General features: G+C 52.9%; 6 protein-coding genes across 6 annotated transcripts; 2 read left to right on the top strand and 4 right to left on the bottom strand.

Annotated features, from left to right (window-relative positions):
* Positions 1-618: 618 nt before the first annotated feature.
* Positions 619-1,890, bottom strand: J4E85_010512 (uncharacterized protein; the record flags this gene model as incomplete). The annotated part of the gene is made up of 2 exons (XM_051474721.1): positions 619-1,487; positions 1,542-1,890. The coding sequence occupies 2 exons, from the start codon at positions 1,888-1,890 to the stop codon at positions 619-621; spliced, it is 1,218 nt and encodes a 405-aa protein (XP_051321397.1).
* Positions 1,891-2,859: 969 nt separating this feature from the next.
* Positions 2,860-3,597, top strand: J4E85_010511 (uncharacterized protein; the record flags this gene model as incomplete). The annotated part of the gene is made up of 1 exon (XM_051474720.1): positions 2,860-3,597. One exon carries the CDS (start codon positions 2,860-2,862, stop codon positions 3,595-3,597), a length of 738 nt encoding a protein of 245 aa, XP_051321396.1.
* A 1,688-nt stretch (positions 3,598-5,285) lies between these two features.
* Positions 5,286-8,348, bottom strand: J4E85_010510 (uncharacterized protein; the record flags this gene model as incomplete). The annotated part of the gene is made up of 2 exons (XM_051474719.1): positions 5,286-5,491; positions 6,266-8,348. 2 exons carry the CDS (start codon positions 8,346-8,348, stop codon positions 5,286-5,288), a joined length of 2,289 nt encoding a protein of 762 aa, XP_051321395.1.
* A 2,807-nt stretch (positions 8,349-11,155) lies between these two features.
* Positions 11,156-12,847, bottom strand: J4E85_010509 (uncharacterized protein; the record flags this gene model as incomplete). The annotated part of the gene is made up of 2 exons (XM_051474718.1): positions 11,156-12,081; positions 12,496-12,847. 2 exons carry the CDS (start codon positions 12,845-12,847, stop codon positions 11,156-11,158), a joined length of 1,278 nt encoding a protein of 425 aa, XP_051321394.1.
* A 723-nt stretch (positions 12,848-13,570) lies between these two features.
* J4E85_010508 (uncharacterized protein) lies at positions 13,571-14,068 on the bottom strand (the record flags this gene model as incomplete). The annotated part of the gene is made up of 1 exon (XM_051474717.1): positions 13,571-14,068. The coding sequence occupies one exon, from the start codon at positions 14,066-14,068 to the stop codon at positions 13,571-13,573; it is 498 nt and encodes a 165-aa protein (XP_051321393.1).
* A 1,526-nt stretch (positions 14,069-15,594) lies between these two features.
* On the top strand, positions 15,595-17,265 carry J4E85_010507 (uncharacterized protein; the record flags this gene model as incomplete). The annotated part of the gene is made up of 1 exon (XM_051474716.1): positions 15,595-17,265. The coding sequence occupies one exon, from the start codon at positions 15,595-15,597 to the stop codon at positions 17,263-17,265; it is 1,671 nt and encodes a 556-aa protein (XP_051321392.1).
* Positions 17,266-21,152: the final 3,887 nt, after the last annotated feature.

Raw genomic sequence — 21,152 nt, 5'->3', positions numbered from 1 at the left:
GCAAAAGTCGGCGCTACTCTCATTGTGCCCTACAACAGTGCGATGACCTATCGCTTTATACCCAATCTCCACGGATTCCACGGCCTCAGCATACTAATCATGCAGACAGACAACGCACTTGCCGAAGCAGCGATGAACCATCCGCGACCGGAATCCGCAAAGACCGAAGGTATGTTTGTCACGGGATTTGCAATGGCGTTGTTGGCGGTTTGCTCGCCCTGTAATGCGGGTGTGGCTTGGCTGGGTCAAGACGTCGCGGCAAGGTGTGAGCTGCACTGGGCAAGCGCGCTTTCGGCCGGATTTTCGAGGGCGGATATGCTTGGCTGGGTGTGATATGCGTGGATGTGCGTTTCGATGCGTGGTGGTGTTGACGACGATGAGGGGCAGGGGGTGAAACGCGTCTCGAGACGTTGGGGCGCGTGGCGTTGCAGGGTGAGACGGGGTGGGCAGTGTGAGTCAGCGCGGGTTAGTAAGAGGGGCGGAACTTTGCGATATGAATTACTGTGTGTATTTGACTGAGAATGTGCTAAGAGCCCGAAGAATGGCCTACGAACGGATCGCTAGGAACGAGATGAACGCCAGGAAATGCTACGACCCACCATCGACACGACGCGCCGCTCAAACCAAGTTACCCCGAGCGTCCTGCTCCCGCTCGATTGCTTCGAACAGACTCTTGAAGTTACCCGCGCCAAAACCATCGAAGTTGTTCCTCTGGATAATCTCAATGAACACCGTCGGCCGATCCATCAAATGCTTCGTGAAAAGCTGCAACAGGTAACCACCCTCATCAAAGTCAATCAGAATATCCAAGCTCTTCAACACCTCAAAGTCCTCATTCAGCTTGAGTCCCGACTTCTTGAGCCGCATCTTCATAGAGTCATAGTACGTCTCCGGCACCTTGATGAACTCCACGCCCCTCGCTTTCAGGTTGGTAATATCGCGAACGATATTGTCAGTCCGTAGCGCGATATGCTGAACACCAGGCCCACCGTAAAAGTCAACATACTCCTCAATCTGGCTCTGCTTCTTGCCCTTGGCAGGCTCATTGATAGGCATCTTGACCACATCATTCGGCGAGCTCATAACAATACTCTTAAGCGCCGAGTACTCAGTGCAAATATCCTTGTCGTCGACGCTCCAGAAGCGGTGGAAACCAAGCACCTTCTCGTAGTACTCGCATGCGCTTTCCATCTCGTCCCAGTCTTGGTTGCCGACGCAGTGGTCGATGGCTTCGAGCTTGACTTGGGGTAGGTACTTTTGGAGGGGGTCGGCGGATGTGGATTCGGGGCGGTAGCCGGGGAGGAAGATGCCTGCGTAGTTGTTCTTTTGGATGAGCGTGTGGGTTGTGTCGCCGTATGTGCGGATGGTGGCGAGGCGGACGGTGCCGTAGCTGTCGGTGATGTCGTGGGGGGCTGAGATGGTGGCTGCGCCTGATGAGACGGCGGCGGAGTATATGGCATCCACGTTGTCGACTTCGAAAGCGACATCTGGGTTGATAAGTCAGTAAGGATGCTGAACGACGATAGGGGATGCTATCTTACCTTTGACGGCATCACCATGGCGCTCTTGGTGCTCATGGATCTCTCGTAGGAGCTGCTCATCTTCTTTGCTGAATCTTGAGCCCTGTTCCAGGCACCTCAAGGGTGATGTGAGGATGAAAGTCACCTTGCCGTTCCGGATGACATGGGATGCGGTCGTTCTTGATCCAGTCTCTAGTCCGCGGTATGCAACACGCTCGAAGCCCATACGTGATACATAAAACGAGGCGGCTTGTTTGGCGTTACCGACATACCAGTGCACATGGTGGTAGCCTTGGTATGAAGAGACATCGGAAGGAGTGGCAGCAGATTGTCGTGGCGATGCCGGTGGGGAGATAGCAGCGGGCGCCATTGTGAAAGTGATTCGTGAACAGAAATGAACAGTTGAGTAACTCAGGTATAGTTGAAAGTACTCAGATCTCTGGCTAGGGAGTAAGAAAGCAGTGCTGTAAAGTGTAGTGAACTGCCCACTAGGCACCGATGCGCAGCCATTCTTTATCTTCTACCGTTCTGCATCCACTTCCCTTCTCGAACCGATATCCGATCACTCTTGCTAGCAATTACCATATTCAATCCAGGTAGCGTCATTTACTTGGTTATGCCGAGCTCACGTGCACTGGCCGCCAGAAGAAAGCAGGTGTTGTCCGCCGCTTTCCGCCAATGAATGATCCGCCTGCATCCGCCGTAAGAACGACGCGTCGCAGTCTTGTGGTTGTAGCAAGCTCTCGGCGAGCGATTCGCGTCAGGTCGCGATTATGATATTTGCGACTAGTTGCGCATACCCTGGAAATGAGTTTTGATGTACGATGTTGTGTGTAGGAAGGATGTTGTTCGCCACGTTGTTGCGGCTTTGCGGGCCAGCCGGCAATTCCCTGGCGAGCTGCCCTCACTGAGTTCACAACCATGCTGCTTCACGACCACCAAGTACACTATGATCATTATTCATCTGGCTTGATGCGCTTTAGCGGCTCTAAAGTCTAGCTTGTTCATAACTAAAAAAAATTAACATGGACATGGAGAATCATGAGATGGTGTTCTCGTCCATCCGCGCATAGGCCGAGCCAGACAGCCTTGCGCGAGCCGCCTTCCGCAGCCTACCTAAACTTTGCCGTGGAATTCCGCAGCTTAAGCCGAGTGAAAGAACATGACATACAACATCGCGATGACCAAAATGGCTTTCACGTGAAAGGACTTAACATGTTCTCTCGCTGAGTCCACATACCAACCTTCTTCACCCACATCCAGAAAGATTCCAGTCCCGACGTAGCCAAACCACTGCTACAAGAAAGCAATCTATCCCACGACCAAACCCAACACAACCATGGCAGTCACCCTCCCCAACACATCCCTATCCGCAAACGACGCACGCATCCTCAACGCGCTCTTCGACCCAGAAACCCTCCCTTCCTCTGTCGGCCAACAAAAAGACATATCCTCCTCAATCGACCCATCACTACCCGCCCACCCCAGTATCCCAGACACGCAGCTCACCGCACTCGAGCGCCAACAAAGCGAGATCATAGGCCGCATATCCAGCACATCAAGCGTCAGCGACATAGACTCTGCGATCGAAGAATTGGATGCGGTGGTAGAGCAGTGGCCGGCGTATGCGGGTGCGTGGGTGAACCGTGCCATGGTACGGCGAATGAAGCTTGAGGCTACTTTGGAAGAAGGCAAGACCATTTTTGGGACTGCGAATGAGACAGCGGAGTCAGACACTGAGGCTGTGTTCTCTGATCTCGCGCAGGCGATCAAGCTTTCCTCCATAGCTTCCACATCAACACCAGCGGTATCGCCACATGCCGCGAAGATTCTACGGACGGCATACTCGCACCGCGCGTATCTTTATCTCAAAGCTGTGGAATCAGAAGTGCGGCTAAATGGAATGACGAAGTCGGAGTTGGAGGAGCAGGCGAGTAAGGACTTTGCGGCTGCGGCGCGGTATGGCGATGAAGTTGCGAGGGAGATGAGTGTCAGGACGAATCCGTATAAGAAGATGTGTGGTGTTATTGTGAGGGATGCGCTGAGAGAGGAGATGGGTATAAATGCTCAAGGTTGATAGATTCGATAACAATGAATCGTCGCGCGCCTCATTCGCTCTTTCGAATGTTGTAGTTTTCAGCAAGAGAGACACAGTCGACTGAGATTTATTGTTCGCCTCCGCGGGGAAGTAGACCTCATTCGTGCCCTGGCGTTCGGCTACCGAGAAGCGGCTGGGACATGTCTCTCCGAGCAAACATTGCTCTTATCTATGTATGTGATGCGGCACGGTTTTGCGAATCTTAACTGATGGGATCCATCTGCGCGCACTCTCAATCTGCAAACGTTCCCCAGTCACTACCATACAACACACTATGTTATTCTCGCATATCTACCCAGGCATTATGTCCCTCAAAACTGTCATATTCATGTTCGTCACTTGCATGGCACCGCTCTTTCTCGTCTACATCGTGGTAAACGGTACCCACATGCTCCAAATCGACGACGTCACCTACATCGATAGAACGACCCCAAACCGCGCCCACCTCGCATTTTTAAGCTCTGTTGTACTGATCGTGGTACTCTACGGAGTAATGTTGATATGCGCCACGACCTGCGGCGGAAAGACAAGAGCTGAGGAGGAACACGCGCGCCATGAAGCCGTGATCAAGGATGTGAGAAAGGACAATAAGCGAGAAATGCAATGGTTCGATATCAATCTACTGAAGGACGATGTGGATTCGGTTGATGAGGACGAGAAGCGATTACACTTCTTCGACGTTGACGATGAGATTGGCGATGTCGGTCTTAAGAGCGGAAGTAGCGAGGACAATATTGGGATGGAGTCTTTGGGAAGCGCGAGTAGTTTGAGGTGGTGCGAGTTGATGTGAAGTTGATGCGAGATGGGCTGGACAAGGTGACAACAAGGTCGATGAATAAATTAGGGAAACATTGTATGTCGCGGTAACTGGCTCCAGCATATTCGTCGTGATCAAGCTTGTACTTCCAAACATCCTGCACACTTCGCATCTTCGATGCCCTCACTCGCTGCCACAGTCCTCCACATAGCCCTCCTCATCAACGAGCCTATCCCATCCGTGAAACTCCTCGCACGTTTCCATTTTCGCAGCGCATTGAGGAACGATGTAATTGCATGCTTGGAGCGCGTTGCTGACGCAGCTGTCGTGATTGTCGACGCGCATGTGGTAGACAGACATGAAGGCAAGAAGCCCTATGATCTTGAAGGGCTTGCGAATACTTAGGAGAATTAGACCAGAGCAGGATAGCGCTAGGAGGGCGAAATCGGGGGATAGGTAGGAGAACATTGTGTCTTTTTGTGGGTTGCGAAGGTGGGCTGGTGGCTCTTGGAGGTAACGTAATGGTTGGTATATTGACTACGCTGATCTCAGGTTTGCTGCCCAGAGTTTGATACCCGTTGGAACAGAATCCACGAGAAAGCACTGATGCGGGTGTTATGTTTCTTGTTCTCTTTTCCGTATCTCGCTAACATAATCTCTTCGGGAAAGAGCTAGAAGGATCTCTGGTGAGAGTCACCAGATGTATAGTCCTCCATGTCGTATTCATATGTACCTGCACTGCAAGACCAATCGGTGTACATATATCGCATCTCCAGCCCTCTAGTCTACAAAATCCCCTTCCCTCCCCCCTTATATAACCGCCCCCATAAATACAGCCTTCAATACATCCCTCCCCCCCTGCCCCCACCCCCTCCTACAGCGAAGCTACCAATGCCGTGCGCATTCCCAGCTAGTCATCCTGCCGCAGGACTCCCGGGATGAGACAGCACACCATGATGAGAACGGCAAAGTTCGGCAGGAGGACAACAAGGGCAGTCTTGACTTTCTGCATGATGAGTGCGGGTGGGTTGCCATCGACTTTCGCTTGGACAGCGATAGTAGCCAGGATGGTTATAGTGATTGCGATGAATGCGGATAGTAGGTCGGTGAACGTTGCTGGCATATTGGGTAAGACTTTCTGTGGAGATGGATATGTTTGGCTTGGTTGTGAGATAGATGAGTAACTTTGTGGTGATGGTTGAGAACAGAATGAGCGATGTGGGCGCACACTCTTATGCGTGCGTTCTGGGCGTAGGGTTTGCTTCAATGTACTTTTCTTTATGACAGGGTCGTCTAAAGCCTGGATTGGAATGTTCCATCACCACCCGTCTCTTTGAGGAGCAAACCCCAACACATCTCAAGCGTGTAGTCGCTATACTTGTACAGTTCCCCATGCCATATCCACACCTACCCCATCCACCACCCCTACATAGGCAAATTCCAAATAAAATCCAACGTCCCATCATCAAACCCCTGAAACCCGCCCTGCAGTCCTCCATCCAACCCAAACGGCGCCATCGCCGGATCAAAAGGCAGCGCCAACCAATCATCATCCGGCATATCAGGCATAAGCCCCGTTACATTCTCCGCTAAGCTCGACAAGCTAGACTGACCCGCATTATGGTTGTTCAAGAACGCCATGCCTTCTGTTGCAGATGCCGATGCGGCGTGTGAGGTATTATGAGAGGTATTGTGAGGGGTGGAAGTTGCGCGCGAGGGCAGGCGGGGTGGGCGGGATGACACGACGAAAGATTCGCGGAGGCGGGCGACGTGGAGGTCGAGGAGGGTGGCGTAGCGGGATGCGAGGTGCATGTCGTCGAGGGTACCTGAGATGCTGTATTAGTGACCGCAGAGCGAGATGTGCGTTCTTAACATGAAAAGTAGACTTACTAGCACGAAGGGCTCTAATCGCCGCATCCAGAATATCCAGACAGCTCTGCAACTTCGCATTCCGACTCCCCAAACTCAGTCCTTTGATCAGGTAGATCGAGCTCGTCGTTATCCGCAAGAAGATCCTGACAGGTGAGTACCGCAGCGCCCCTGTTTCAGACAGCTGGCAGACCTTTTGCAGGATCTGACAACTTCCGTCGACGACTTCTTGGATGAAGTCGTAATCTCGCGGCTCCAGGTTGAAGGGGAGATTGTCTTCCTGTGGCACATCGGGATCCGTTTCTGCGAGTGTACGTTCGACGACGGCTTGCATACCGAGCGAATTTGTGTAGATGCGGACGTATTGGTATTCGATGTGGAGCATATCGTGAAGCCCGACTTTGAGCTTGCAGGGATCGAGGTACTTCTTCCGCCATGATACGAGCAGGGGCTGGAAGTGTTCGAGCAGCCCGATGTAGCGACCAGTGCGTAGTAAGCTTCGTGTTGTGGCGGTGTTTGGGTAGATGGTGTCTGAGATCGAGCGCGCGAGCTTGGTGAGTTCAACCCAGGCGCTCATGAAGGACTGCCATTGCTCGACCGCACCAGTCGCAGAGTCAACTGGAATCTTCTCCATCAGAGCATGATTAAGGCTTTGAGGGATCATCGATGTGCAACCGAGCCTCCATGAAAGCTGTTCGAGCAGAACATATAGTAGCTTCCGAGCTCTGATCCTTCGTAAGATGAGGTACTCAGTGGTGAACTTTGGATAAGACACTTGGTCCTTATCGATTCTAGCGTTGTCTTCGAAGAGACCCAGCTCTTGTGCTAGTGACAGCGCGCAGCCCATCAACATCCATGACATACGGTCGGAACGCTTTGCGGGCTCAATGACATCTTCAAGCCATCGGTTGGATGTTACATCTCCTTCCAACAGCTTTGCGCCTTCCTCTGTGGTGTTGTTCGCGCCGATCATCAGCTCGCAATCCCAGCCATCAGCAGCAGTGGGGAAATGCAGCGCGCGAGGATGCCATTCGGATAGCAAGAGAAGCGCTTCTATAGATCCGATGGTCCGACTCTGCGCTTTCGAAGGCTTGACTTGTCCGAGCATGATCTTCATGATGAAGCGCTGGCACTGTTCCCAAAGCCTGTCATGCACAAAGTAACCTCTGGATGCGCCGCCTACACCAGGAAGGATATTGTACCTAGACGAGATCATAAGTATAGTAGTGCACAAGAACGGATCCAGCGCAATCAGCGTATAGTGATTCTCATGATGAGAGTAAAACTCTCCCAGTATCGGCGACAATGGCGAGCAGTTCTTGAAGAACAAATCAACGTAGGTGACCGCCTCATGTGCGGAGAACCAGCCCATCTGCACGAAGCGACACGACGTCCATGTCTTCAATGTCTCCGGTGACGGCGTTGACATCTGCACCGGCTGCGCTCGGAAGGTATGGAACGGCGACGACGGAACACCCTCGTAGCCCGATGGCCCCGACCTAGGAGTCTCGTATGCTTGCGACCCCGACTGTTCCTGGCTATCGATAGCATCGCGATGGTGCGCAGCTTCAAAAAGCAAATTCAACGCATCGCTCCCACTCGACACCACGGTCCGCATAACCGAATGCGCAAGATCCGGCTGGCTCGACGAGATCCTGCGAAGATGCCCATGAGGTGACTGAAACTCAGCGCGATTCGTGCCGTTGACATGCGGACTAGTCCCCGGCGTGAAACCATGCGTCGATATGGACGACCTATGAGCTGGCGAGGGCTGCACGTTTGGCGCAGGATTGGACTGAGGGCGATCATGAACAGCCTCATCGTCTTCCTCGCCCTCGCGCGCCGCTTCCCCCGGTTTACGTCTCTTAACCCAGCTTCTCTCGGAGCGAAACACACACTCGCGCATCTCCCGCTTGCATCGCTGACATGGTGGCTTTAGTTCACCACCATCTGGCCCGGTTCCCAAGATGCACTTAGCCTTGCGTTGCCGGCAGTTGATGCAGGCCTTGTACGCGCGCTTGAAGTCCTCGGGGTGGGTCCGCTTTTTGCTTGCAGACGCCGAATTGGCATCTTGCTGGCCTGTGCCAGTAGCGGAGTCGTCCATGGCAATGGGATAAAAGTTATAGATGATAGGGTGATACAACGGATGGCGCAGGAATTGGTGGTGGGCGGAAGCCCGGGTATGACTGGGTTTTGCGCCTCGGGTATCGGCGGCCTGGTGGCGGGCTTATTCTGCAGGCGCCTGCGCCCTACGAGGTAAGAATGACGGACGTTTTGTGCGACGCTGCTTACATGATGCTTCGAGCAGAATCGTTCCGTCGTGGTACTTGCAAGCGGAGGGAATGTTTTTGTATTGAAGGCCACAGTCGCTGCTGCATTGCGATGGCACTCGTGTAGTGACCGGCTATCGGTGGGGATATGAGTAAGCATCAGGAAGGTGCAAGCATGCATTCGGTAATCACGATCGATTGTAAATCATTTACCATGAGGTGCTATCGGGAGCTTACTTACTAGGCTGTACCCGTAACGCCACTTGTCTGCGCCAAAGCAAGTCCTAGTCGATTCTCAGTATCCTCATCTCGTTATTAGCCACAACTCGTCCGATCGCTCAATCCCAGAGGCTTTGATCCGCGCGAGGATGGTTTTATATCAGGGAGGCAGTATTGCTACACCTAGAGAGTAAGGAGGTGTTAAGGGCAACATTATAATAATGTATAGCTAGTGTGTAAGCAGTAGAAATTTAATAGTTTAGAGTACAATAAAAAAGTAGTAAGAAATTAAAGGTGTATTATATATGCGAGGGCGTTAAAGGGCGCTTAAAGGGATAAAATAGATAGTACTGTAGTCGCGATGTGTGCGATGAACGGTTGTTTGGTAGCGAAGCTACACCTATCGATATCTCTTCCTACATGGGAACGAGCTTTAGTTATACAGGCCTTCTGGAAAAGCGTGCATACCTAGGTACTCTTAGCTAAGCGCGCGCATGCTGGCATATAAGCGTATATAACTTCTATCACACTGCTTTCCTGCTATCCCTCTTAGCAATTGGGAGTGTTGAATCACGAAAACCCCGACCATCCACGCGTGCAGTCTTGTCCACAACCGGAAGATCAGACGCGCCACGCACTTCTTGATCCATACTACAGGCCACCGGAAGATCCGCACCATGGCCCATTACCTGCTCCATGCTCAGAGTCCCTGCTCTTCGTTTGTGAAACAGGAATATTCCTAATACGATGAGACTGACACCGAATATAGCACCAAGCGCTGCTCCTGCTGTAGCGCCAGAGCTCAATCCATTCCCAGGAGAATAAACTGAAGGCGTTGAGGTTGATGATTGTGTTTCAGTGGCAGTGAGTGGAGCCTGGAATTGGTCACCGGAAGGACGACGAGACGTTGGCTGTGATGCGCGATTCGAAGTCCGGAGGCTAGACGTCGAGCTTCTGGGTCCTCTGCTTGTGCGAGATGGCAGGCTAACACTATTGCTAGACGTCTCGGGTGTAGTAGTAGCTGGGCGCGGTGGCGTAGGTAGTCTTTGAGTGGTAGTAGCTTCCAGACCGGAGTTCCTGCATTGAGCTTGACTCGCAGCGTCAGTGAAGCACACCATGCGTGACGGGCAGCAGAGCCAGCCAGCAAAGCCACATGGGTTCGCGCAGTCCTGTCTCCTCAGTACATCATCGGGTACATCAATCCGTAGCGCAGTGGCGACGGGGCATGCGAGTGAACCAACCGAGACGAAGAGTTGGAGGAAGTGCATTCTGGCGCTGGGAATGGAGAAGGGATTCGAAGTCTTCGTCGAGCAGCCCGAATAAAAGGCGATCAAGGCTGAGATACACTATCCTGTGTCGAGCTATGTCTTGCATACCTGCCAACTTGGCACCTCAAGGCTGAGGCAAGGCTGAGGAGATGTTCATATTATGGCGGGGGGACGGGTGGGATATCGAAGCTCTCGAGAGCTTCTCCGCGCGCTTGGCGAACTTTTTAAAACCAACCATATCTTGTGATAATGTTCCTCTGATACCGTTCCTTTTGTTCCGTCGACTAACCTCTCCATCACTCAAAACATCCAAGCGGTCGCGACAATAACACCAACTCCCACAACCCCATACCAACTCCTCTCTACCCTTCCACCCAAGCCCGTCGTCGTCGAAGCCTGCGCACCAGACGCACCAGCCAAACCGGTCGACGCCGTCGACTCCGCGCTGGTAGTCGACACCGTCTCCTCCGCAACACTCGCACCAGAACCTTGCGTAAGGCCAGAAGACAACATGCCAGTCAATGCAGTAGTTCCACCCGCGTCCCCAACATGCGCCTCAGACGACGAGCTTTCCAGGACTGTAACCTGCGTCGGCGTCGGCATTATTGTTGTTACGGGGACTGACTGCATGCTGACCACGAGCGTCAGTGTTGAATTGATGGAGTTGGAATCGAGAACTGAGCAAAGCGCTTGATTATTCTCGTTCGTCATGCAGATTTCTTCGGCGGTACAGCACAGTTGGGCGGCGTAGCCGCATGCCGTACCGCCGTTGTCGCATGTTTGCGCTGATGCGACGCAGTAGTGGTAGTAGCAAGCGAGAAGGAGGGGGATTGGGAGGGTGAGGCGCATGATGAGTACTAGTCGCTGGATAGGTGGTGGTTTGGGTAGGAAGGTGGTGTCGCGTGTAGGTCTTTCGAGGGTTGTTGTTTGTAGGGGTAGGTAACGAATGCGGCCGAATCCTTCAGTCGGCCAGACTAACCTCATGTGGTGTTTCTCGTATTTGATATCTCGTATCCCAATCGCATAGTTGGCCATATTCAAACATCTCTTTCTAAATTACGCCAAATACTAGCAAGTAAACATAAAGTTGTGATGAGAATCGAACGGGATACATCATGATCACTACTCTACCTCCAATGCACCACTACCACCCCCTACGCCAACGCCTCCTCCTTCCTCCTCGCCTTCGCCTCCTCAATACCCTCCCTCCACTCCCTCCCCTTCACAGCAGTCAACCACGTCGCACCCGCCCCCGCAACAAGAAACCCCGCGCTGATGGTCGAGAACCAACCCACGCCAATCGCCCTGACCGCAGGAAGACACGCCGCACTCCCCGCCGCCGCAAACATATACCGCATAAAATAATTCCCAGCAACAACCTCCGCACTCCGCCCCTGCATAACATCCAAACAATACGTATTCAAGCTCGGAAAACAAAACAGCTGAGCCACGCCCTGCAAAAACATCATCACAACAGGCAGCGCGATGCCTCCAACCCTTTTCTCGACGCTCCACCCGTAGATCAGCATGCAAGCGGGAATCACGACGCCGAGGAAAAAGACGCAAGACCGGAGTCTGTCTTCGGAGACGCGGTGGCCGCGGCGCTGGATGTATTTCTTGACGATGTGGTCGGCGTAGCGGCCGCCGAAGAAGGTGCCGAGGAGGTAGCCGCAGCCGGGGGCGATGTAGAAGAGGCCGGATTGGAGGGGGGATTGGAGGTTGAAGCGCGGGTTTAGGACGTAGCGGATTGGGGTTAGGAGGGAGTACATGTTCCAGACTAGGGAACTGGATGCTAGTGCCGTGAGAAGAATGTTGGGGTACCGGTATAGTTTGACGACGCGGAATGGGTTTAGCCATTGCCACATTTTGTGGGCGCGTTGTGCAGTGGGGAGGCCGACGAGTTCATCGGCGCGCTTCTTGTGGATGGTCTCGGGTTGCAGGAAGAAGCAGAAGAGGGTTGCGGCGCCGGCGAGGGCGGTTTGCAGCCAGAAGATGTCGCGCCAGGAACGGAATGTTACGATTATGCCGCCGATGAAGGGGCCGAGGGCGGGGCCGATGAGGGTGCCGGAGAGGAACCAGCCTAGGGCTGTTGCGCGTTCGGTCTGTGGGGTTGTGTTAGTAGGGAAGGTGATGGGGGTGAGTGAGAGCTGTAATGGGCGCTCCTATGATATGCAGCTCTCCAAGTTGATCTGGAAGCAATCACCAACACTGGAAAAGGGCATACATACCGGTTTATATATATCCCCAATAACCGCACTCCCAATAACAAGGAAAGCCGTGCCTTGAAAAGCAGTGAGGATCCTGAATACGAAGAAAGAAGCCAGGTTGGGAGCCAACGCCGTCCCAATCGAAAACGCAGTAAACAACCCCGCGCTCACAACACTAACCCACTTCCTACCATAAATATTGCCATACGGACCATAGAAACACGGCGACAAGCCCATGAAAAGCATGTACAAAGCGTTCGACACATTAATAATACTACCATCCGTACCAAACGTCTCCGCAACCTCCGGAACAGCAGACAACACCGTGGTACTTGATATCGGAGCCAGGAAACTGCAAAAAGAGACTACGGCTACAATGACCATTTTGCGGCGCTCGGTGAATTTGCTGTAGATGACGTCGTTGTCGCCCGTGGCGATGTATTGGACGTTGGCCATGTCGTGGTGGCTGACGGAGGAGACTGTGCGTTGGAGTTGGAGACGGTCTTGGTCGTTTTCATTGCTGCGTGGTTGGGGGATGATGGAAGCGTATTCGGTGCTCTTTTCAGGTTCGGCAAAGGAGGTGTTGGGGGGTGCGTGTTGGCCAGCGGGTGCTGAGGAGGATGTGGAAGAGGGTGCCATTATGTGTACTCATAGAAGGCGAGATGGTAGAGTGGATACTGGTTTTGGTAGAGGAGTCGGGAAGGGACTCGTGCTGCTGGTTAGAGTGTTTGCAGCGACATTCGAGTTGTTGGAGAATGAAGAGGAGAGGGAGCAAGTGACGAGAGACGTTAGATATGTTCACGATTAGAGTACATGTTGGGCTATCTTCGTGCATTAGCGCTCCTGCAACGGCTTCATATCCGCGGGTGGAGACTGTCGCTGCCCAAGGAGCGTCTTTTCCGTGAAGATTTTCGCCTACATCGTGTCGAGATGTTATATCCGGTGAGTGGAGTAGCCGACATGGGTGTCGGGCTAAGAATGTCCGGTCGGAAACTTTGCCGCCGACGATGGAAATGCTCCGGAACATTCTGCATATGCGTACCAAGTATGTTCTCGAAGACGACGATGTACTACTAGGGTAGTTGTAAGATAGTGCACGCCTTATGAGTGCTAGCCAATACTGACCTCGGCACATGACACCTTGGCGCACCAGACTCTCACATGCATGATGCAGACGACCATCTCGAGTGAGCTCAGGCGAAGAGCCCGCAAATATATACGTGTATTCGTAAGCCAGCGACAGGCCAAATTTGTACGGTGAAAGATTCTAGATAACCCAAACGTGGATCTTGCGGTGAGATCTCGTGTCCTGAACGCCGATGATGCAGTTGCGCTTTTCAAGCAAAGTAACCCTCTCCCAGCTCATATGCTGAGCTTGTCTAGACTCAGGCGGTCGGCGCTTCTGTGTCGCTTGACCATGCCCAGCTTGTAGAACTTCTCCTCGCCCGTCGCTGTTCGCCCGCCGATGTACCACTTCTCGGCGCCCATGGCTTCGTGGAAGCCTTCGGATGAGCTGTCGGAGCCCCGCCTGCCTCGACGCGACGCGCCTGGTATTGGGAAGGCTTGAGCTTTGGGTGATGTGGAGCGGTTGTAGGGGCCGGTGTGTTGTCGGGTGGGTTGGAAGTGGCCAGTCGCCTGGACGGACACGGTCGTCGCACCAGGCGATGGGGAGCGCGTCTTTGTGGTGATGGTCCGTGACGACGCGGCTGTTGTGTCGACGGTGTTGTTCTGTTGTGAGGTGGTGTTTTGCGAGTACGAGGCCACAGAAGCTGCTTGGGAGGCCGTGGTCTTCTGGAGGCTGGGCTGTTGCGCGCGGAAGGCGGCGAGGAAGCCGCCGAAGAATGGGCGGTTGGTGGTCATGGTGGTGGTGGAGGGTGTCTGATCTGGTGAGGGTCGCTGGTGGCTCTGGGGCATAAGATGGCGTCTATAAACGTCGAATGCTAGCGGCGGTGTAGAGGTGTGTGTTGTGTTGGCGGCTCCGCAACGGCGTTTCGTGCAGCGACCAAATAACAACAGCACAGGCGGCGCTCCGACTGCGCCGTCAAGCTCGGGCTCTGCGACGTTTTCTATTCCATGCGCTGATCCAAGGGGGAGCCGCGGAACAGGGGCGCGTCGTGAGTGGTGGTTGGTGATGGTTGGCGATTATCGGCGCAAATGTGCGTGTGACGTAGGCGAGCTGCAGCTGGGGTGGGCGTCTACGCGTCTATATGTGATAGTATGCGGTGCCGTTAATGTCAGCGGGGTAGGCGGCGACTGTGTTTATAGGAGACTGGGGAGATGGCGGGGGAAGGAGGTTTGGCAGGTTTGGCGCATCGGACCGTTGCTGGAGAGGAACATGTCGGAACCCGCGACGCACCTGACAAGATCAAAGTGCGCCTCCCGAGCGTCGACCGAGGCCATACCCAATGTCTTCCCTACTAACAACCACCATTCCAAGATAGCGGAGCCATCGACTTCACCCACGATGCACTGTTTGGCCTGTTGCTCCGGGTCTCGCTTCGCCATGGTGTGCAGCTCTGACAGATCCACGGCCGCTGAATGGCCGCCCACATCGCAACGGCCACCTACGCCGCCAACCACGCACATCGCCAGAACTCGTTCGCATGCCGTTATCCCGCTTGGCCTTATCGAGGCAAATCATCGTGCACCATCAAGTAACGCCCAGTAGTGGACCGCCATGCTCGATGTGCGATCGCGATGCATGTTGTGTCGCCGGCTATTACCTGCCGCATTCTCTTGAAGGTGTGAAGTACGCCCACGCATCTTGAATCAGCTCCGAGTGGTTCCGATAGCCCGGAACACCCACGAGGAACATGCGCTTTGCAACATCTCGCATCTCATACGACGCACGACGGTTGAGCTAACCCACCAGAACGCGGGGTAGTCCGAGAATTAGCCCGTCTTCCCTAGATCTGGAGATCACATAAAGACTGACACGACACTCTTCATGGCGCCGGTGCTCACACCTTCGTTGACATGTGCGAACGCATATGATCGGCATAGCATTGTCACGTGCTATGGAGCCGCTTGTGACGTAGCCATGTGTAGACTCTCTCGGATCACAACCGGCAGATAGGTCGAGCATAGCGGCACATCGCTGCACGACAGATATTCATCAGCCTCTAGAAACCATCTCGCTGTACACGAGCGTCATGGCAGTCCAACTGCTTCTGCCATGTGCTCCTAAGGCAGCCAATCAGCCCCGTCAGCCTTGTGCACGGGCCTCGCGTCCCCTCTATCAGGCAACCCTTTGCACCCTTTGCGTGGCGCAACTATCACCAACACCCTCTTGCTACAAATATTTGCGACCGCTTTCTTTGAATCTTGTGTAGCCAGCTCAAGCCTTCAGTCATCGTGTGACACATCCACAAAACATCGCCACTATCATGGCGACCTTCTCCCTCCTCCCCACCGAGCTCGTGGAGTACATTGTATCCTATCTCGCTCAGCACGACATTTACGCTGTTTGCCGGATCAACAAGAGTCTTTTAAATCTAGCCATACCATTCCTGTACCGTCACGTTGATCTCTTCATACCGCCTGGCAACAAACTCCCCAGGATCGATCGCTTCTGCCTAAACATCATCAGCGATAGCCGCAAAGCCAACAATGTCGAGTCAGTCCGCCTGGGACTATCCCCAAGCGAAGAGGTCAAACAGGGTCAGCGTTGGCTGGCACCGGATAAGACCTTTGATGATAAACAGATGTTTCGGAAAGCTATGGTCGCGTTGAGTGATGAGACGTTGGTGGCTGCCGGAGACTATCTGAGAGACGCCATCTACATGCGCGAGTACTCTGCCTATGCAGCGCTCGCCCTTCTCGTCCTTCCCAAACTCCGTCGACTCGACGTAGCAGACTACAAGCAGGCCACCTTCGACCATCTCCACAACGTCCTCCGCAATCTCGACCCCGGGACTTTATGGAACCGGCGCTATCCATCGCAAGTTCTTCTTGATCGTCTCTCTTCCATCAAGGAGGTATCTCTCATGGTTGACCGCAAGACTGGAGTTTGGTATCCGGGAGACAACAACCGCAATCCAATCGGCCACTTTCTGAACATCCCGGGCATTGAGAAACTCGAACTTTTCAATCTAGGCGGCCAGTCGCATGCACATGGTGTGGCTATATCGCACTCACTAATCGCTTTTCCGACAGCTACCAACATCACTACGTTGGTCTTCCGGCACTCAGGTGCCTTTAACCGGGGTCTGAAGTCGTTGTTCCAATGCACGCCAAAATTACGGTCTCTTACGTACGAGTCCTACTTCAACGCCCAGGCACAGACAACCCAGCGAGGAGATCTGCTCATGGTCGACGCTTGGAACGAGCACCTCAGGCCCCTGCAATCCACTTTGGAAGTCCTAGTCCTCACCGCGGAATACTCCGACCCAGACGCCTTCTTCTTCGCCCAACCCCGCATCGGCGATAGACTCTGCGGCTTCCTTGATCTCACCGACTTCACCGAACTACATACCCTTGAGGTTGCCTTCCCCTTCCTCACTGGCGACGTCGACTTTTCCATCACCAAGGATATTTATCCCCTATTCCCGCCAAACCTTCGCCACCTCACGCTACGCCCCGATCTCTCGCACGCCCAACTCCCCTTCCCCTTCGACTCCTCCATCCTACCCAACGGCCTCACATTCGAAGAGTCAAAACAAGAAGCACAGTGCCTGATGAACGCCCGCATGGACGTATCCTACATGTTCCAAGCCTCCCTCTCCCTCCTCGACTTCTGGCCAACTCTAGAATCCATGTCCGTCTGGCAGCCTGCTGATCCGTCGCTCGAGTGGTTCGACGGCCAGATTGAAGACTTTGCGACGACGTGTCGGAATAAGAATGTCACGGGGAGGCTGCTGAAGCCGATGTTGCTGAGGTGGAAGAAGGCGGAGCATTGGGATTTGATGAAGGAGACGACGCTTTATGATCGGGGTGATCCGCTGTTGGGGAGCGTGGATAGGTTTTGGAGGGAGGAGTGGGAGGGGAGGCCGCTGGGGATGGGGTGTCAGTATCATTTGAATGCGCTGAGTAAGGGGAAGGTTAAGCTGCGGAGGTAGGATGTTGATCGACTTGTTGGGACAAATCTGGTACATCTTTCTCGCACGCTCTTCCGCCAAACGGAAACGCGTTTCTCGGGCGTTCCAATGCAGTCCAAGACAAGATCTCACACAACTCCGGTTGCTCTCAAGCAAACTCTGCCGCATAATAGCTTCCACCTCAGCATACTTAGGCACCTTCATCATCTCACTCATCACCGCCAGCATCAATACGAACGACCATGGCTACCGACTACAACTACTCCGACGAGTTTACCTCAGCTCAATACCTACCACCCGGACGAGGCCCTCTCCTCATCGAACACAACCCCCCGCCCCTCCCACCACAGCGACCATCCCTGCGAGATCTATTCTACCCAACGATACCATCACATTCCGACCAACAAATCCCCGGATTCGTCTTTGGCCTCTTCCTCCTGGCCTTCCTTCACGATTGCTCTGTTCTCATCAGCGACTGCTGGCATCGACGCGTGAAGATACGATCGATAGTGAGCCTAGCTGTATGCGCGGTTGTTGTATTCGTTATCGGGAAAAGTATGTGGGATGTTGCGGTGTTGAAGAGTGAGCTTGGGGAGGCGAAGAGGCAGCTTTGGCAGGTGCAGGAGAATCTGTTGCGGTGTCTGTGGCCACCTCCACTGCCGTCGAAGACGACGATTACGGGGGCTTGGGTAAGGGATGGGGAGTAGGTGGAGGGATGGGGGGATGAGGGGATGAGGGGGAGGAGAGCATGGAGACGATGGGGAGGATGGAGAGGGAGGGGGTGATGCGTAAGTTGGCTTGGGTCTTTTAGAGACGAAGGAGTGTTCCGTGAATGACAGTCCAAGACGGACTCTTTATTGTGTCATACATCAAACCCGTGCGCGCGCGAGGTAGCATCATCCTGCACAATTGCATTATATCGGTGTTGTAGGTACATAACTAGAAGCGACCAACATGAAAAATCAGCGGGTTCGTTTTCCCTGAACCTGTCTCACACAGTCTTAGACACACCGCGGTTCAAGACGAGCTGTCTTAATGCGTTTCTCGTGAACAGAACATAATCTTCCTGTATGTCTTACTTCCCACTGTTTCTTGAGCCAAATATACCAGTGTGGTTTTGCGACATGTCGACGCAATCTCAATCGATGTTTTACATCCATCACGGCGAGCAAGCTCAGCCAGTCTTCTGAGAAGATGGCAACTACAAAAGCAAGCACTTGGCCAGGTATCTCCCTCTTGCGCATCCACTATCGCAGCATCAAACATCAGCATCGAACATCGATACAAGAACGAAGGACCCGGGAACCCGAATCTATCCACATCCATCGATCCGAATCTAGCACAGAATGTCATCCTACCAGCACATCCTCCAACAACTCCCCTCACTCATTGCGACCATTCTGCTCGCTTTGATCTTCCGGAAAATCTTCTACAAGTATCTCAACACTGCCAGAAAGCGCAGGTTCGCTGTTAAAGTCGTTGCGGCTAATGTCGGTATCATATCTCTCATGTATATCGTCGGTAGGAATGTGATGATGGTGGCGGAGATGCAGGATCAGCTCGAGATGGAGGGTATATTAGGGAATTGAAGGTAGTAGGGGTAGTGGAGGTATGTTTGGGGGAGGTTTGGTTAGCGGGGCTCGAAGGGGGGTTGCAAATGTGTACGAAGGGGTGTAGAGAAGAAGCGGTGGTTGTTCGAGAGGATTAGAGAGATAACAGGAAGAATTCAGACCGAACGCGCGAAAGATGTCAAAGTTAATTCTTACTACATGCCTTCCTCTCAGCAAGAATGCGAACATGCGTTACACTCTCTCCTGCTTGTGCGACGCCCCTCATCGCCTTCACGTACCCCAGATCGCCCTCAACACTCGCATCCAAAGGCCCCAATATCCCATCTCACAACTCAGCAAAATCTGCTCCGTCTCAGCTAACTGAACGCGCAGTTTTCCTACTTCTAGCATCCCGTGAGCAAAGGCGTAGATGGTGATCGCCATGACACAGGTGCCATTGAGCGCGCCTCGGTTCGGCCCCTCGTCCCGCAGCCGATAGAGGTAGATGAATGCGAAGAAGTAGACGAATAGAGAGACAAGTACGGCATAATCGAGGAACAGATGGAGGAGTTGGGTGGTTGTCATTTTGTATCGTGTTTTGGTTGGGGTTGCGGAAGAATTTAGATACCTAGGTACCTAGGTATGCGAGATTGAATAGCCCGGGCTGTAGAGACGGGCGGTCGTGATGATGGTGGTATTAGGCCGGGCGTTCACGAACTACGCCTTTTAATGCATGCGACAGTGATGCAAAGTTTGCTAAGTCATTGTTGGCGGTGTCGTAGGATACTCGCGAAGCGGTTGTGAGCCGTTCCGGCGTTTGTAGAGTGTCAACTTTGAGCGGATATCTTTGATGGGAACAAGAAGATGTTGTTTTCTTGAGAACCACAATGTCTGACAAGGCGAAGATGCATGGTAGTTTGCTTCCGAAAAGTAGCTACCAGGTGGAAACTCCCTAATGCATCGCAACTGGAAACAAGTTGCAGCAAGCGTCGGATTGACGCCGTGTTCACACAAACGTGTTGTTGGTCGTCAGTCCTAAACGCGACCGTCACTACGAAGCCACATAACCGCCCACCTTGATTCTCTACTTACCGAGCATATCAAAAGCTTATTCGACATGTTCAACACAATCATTCAGTTCCTGTGGTACTTGTCCTTATGCTCCTATTGAACTTCCATTAGCTTCCGCCGCTCTTCTTCGCACATCCTACACCTAATCCCATTCTCATACTTGTGATGACATCTCGTGATTTCCCTATCCGACCACGCCAACTGGTGCCGTAGCTCCGTGTCTTCCGATAAGTCACCTACATAAACGCAGATAGCGAGAGCAGATGCAACAGTAGCAAAGACCCAAACTACATCACGTTCCTGAATAGCTTTTTCGTAAAGAGAGATGAGCATGACGAAGACAAGGAGGAGCCAGAGGAGGACGATGGTTTGGAGGAGCTGCCAGATGAGGTTTGTGGTGGGCATCATGTTGTTGGTTGGCTGGATGGGTGGTGGGAACGTTGGTGGTTTCACTGGGTGCAAGGGATATTTGGATTAATAGATGGCGGTTTGTGGTGGTGGTTAAGATGAAGATGAAATGTTCGTGTTCGACGGTCTTTATGGATGCGACGACAGAGGAAGAGGTTTGCTAGCGTTTCTTTCGCAGTGGTGTAAGGTCTTGTTCAGCTTCATCACTGTACGGCTTAGCGATTATTCGATCTTCCAGTTTGAGCGTTGTTCTTTGACAAGAATAAGAGATTAGTGTTCTCTCGCTGGCTGCAATTGTTGTATGATGCAATAACGCGCGCTAGACTGCTCTCTAAAGGTATCTGCAATACAAATTGCTCAAAGCAAAGTTATTTGCGCATGGCAGAGAACAAGAAGAGCAAATTATGAGCTAATTCCGTATCTATACCATCGCATCAGTGTCAACCCTCGGCATCATCCATCTCCTCCTCTCCCGTCGAAGCCAAGTACCCACCCACACGTTCATCTCACCTAGTCAAACACACCACACACCAAAGTCCCATCCGAAATGTCAGACTCAACCATCCACTTCCTATTCTACTTCTTCTTCGCTCTAGTCACACTTTCCAGAACTGTTAGACAGGCCATCTCTAACGGCCACACTTACTAACAGACTATGCAGAACCTCAGGATAGACTTACCCTATGTCGTGGCATGTGCCCCAGCGTTTATTCTGTGCTACGTCATCACCATTGCTGTGAAGAGAACAGTGGGTGAAGAGAATATGGGACTGAGCATGATGCGTTGGTTGCAAGATGAGGGGGGAGGTGGCGGCATGTCGGATGCTATGGAGGACCGTGAGATGGAGGATGTTTATAGAGGACGACATTGGCGAGACTA

This window comes from Alternaria conjuncta, assembly GCF_024043145.1.
Source record: "Alternaria conjuncta strain BMP 0040 chromosome Unknown scaffold_24, whole genome shotgun sequence".
NCBI lineage: Eukaryota > Fungi > Ascomycota > Dothideomycetes > Pleosporales > Pleosporaceae > Alternaria > Alternaria conjuncta.
The sequence above is the reverse complement of the archived record's forward strand: the minus strand, read 5'-3'. Positions and strand labels throughout refer to the sequence as shown.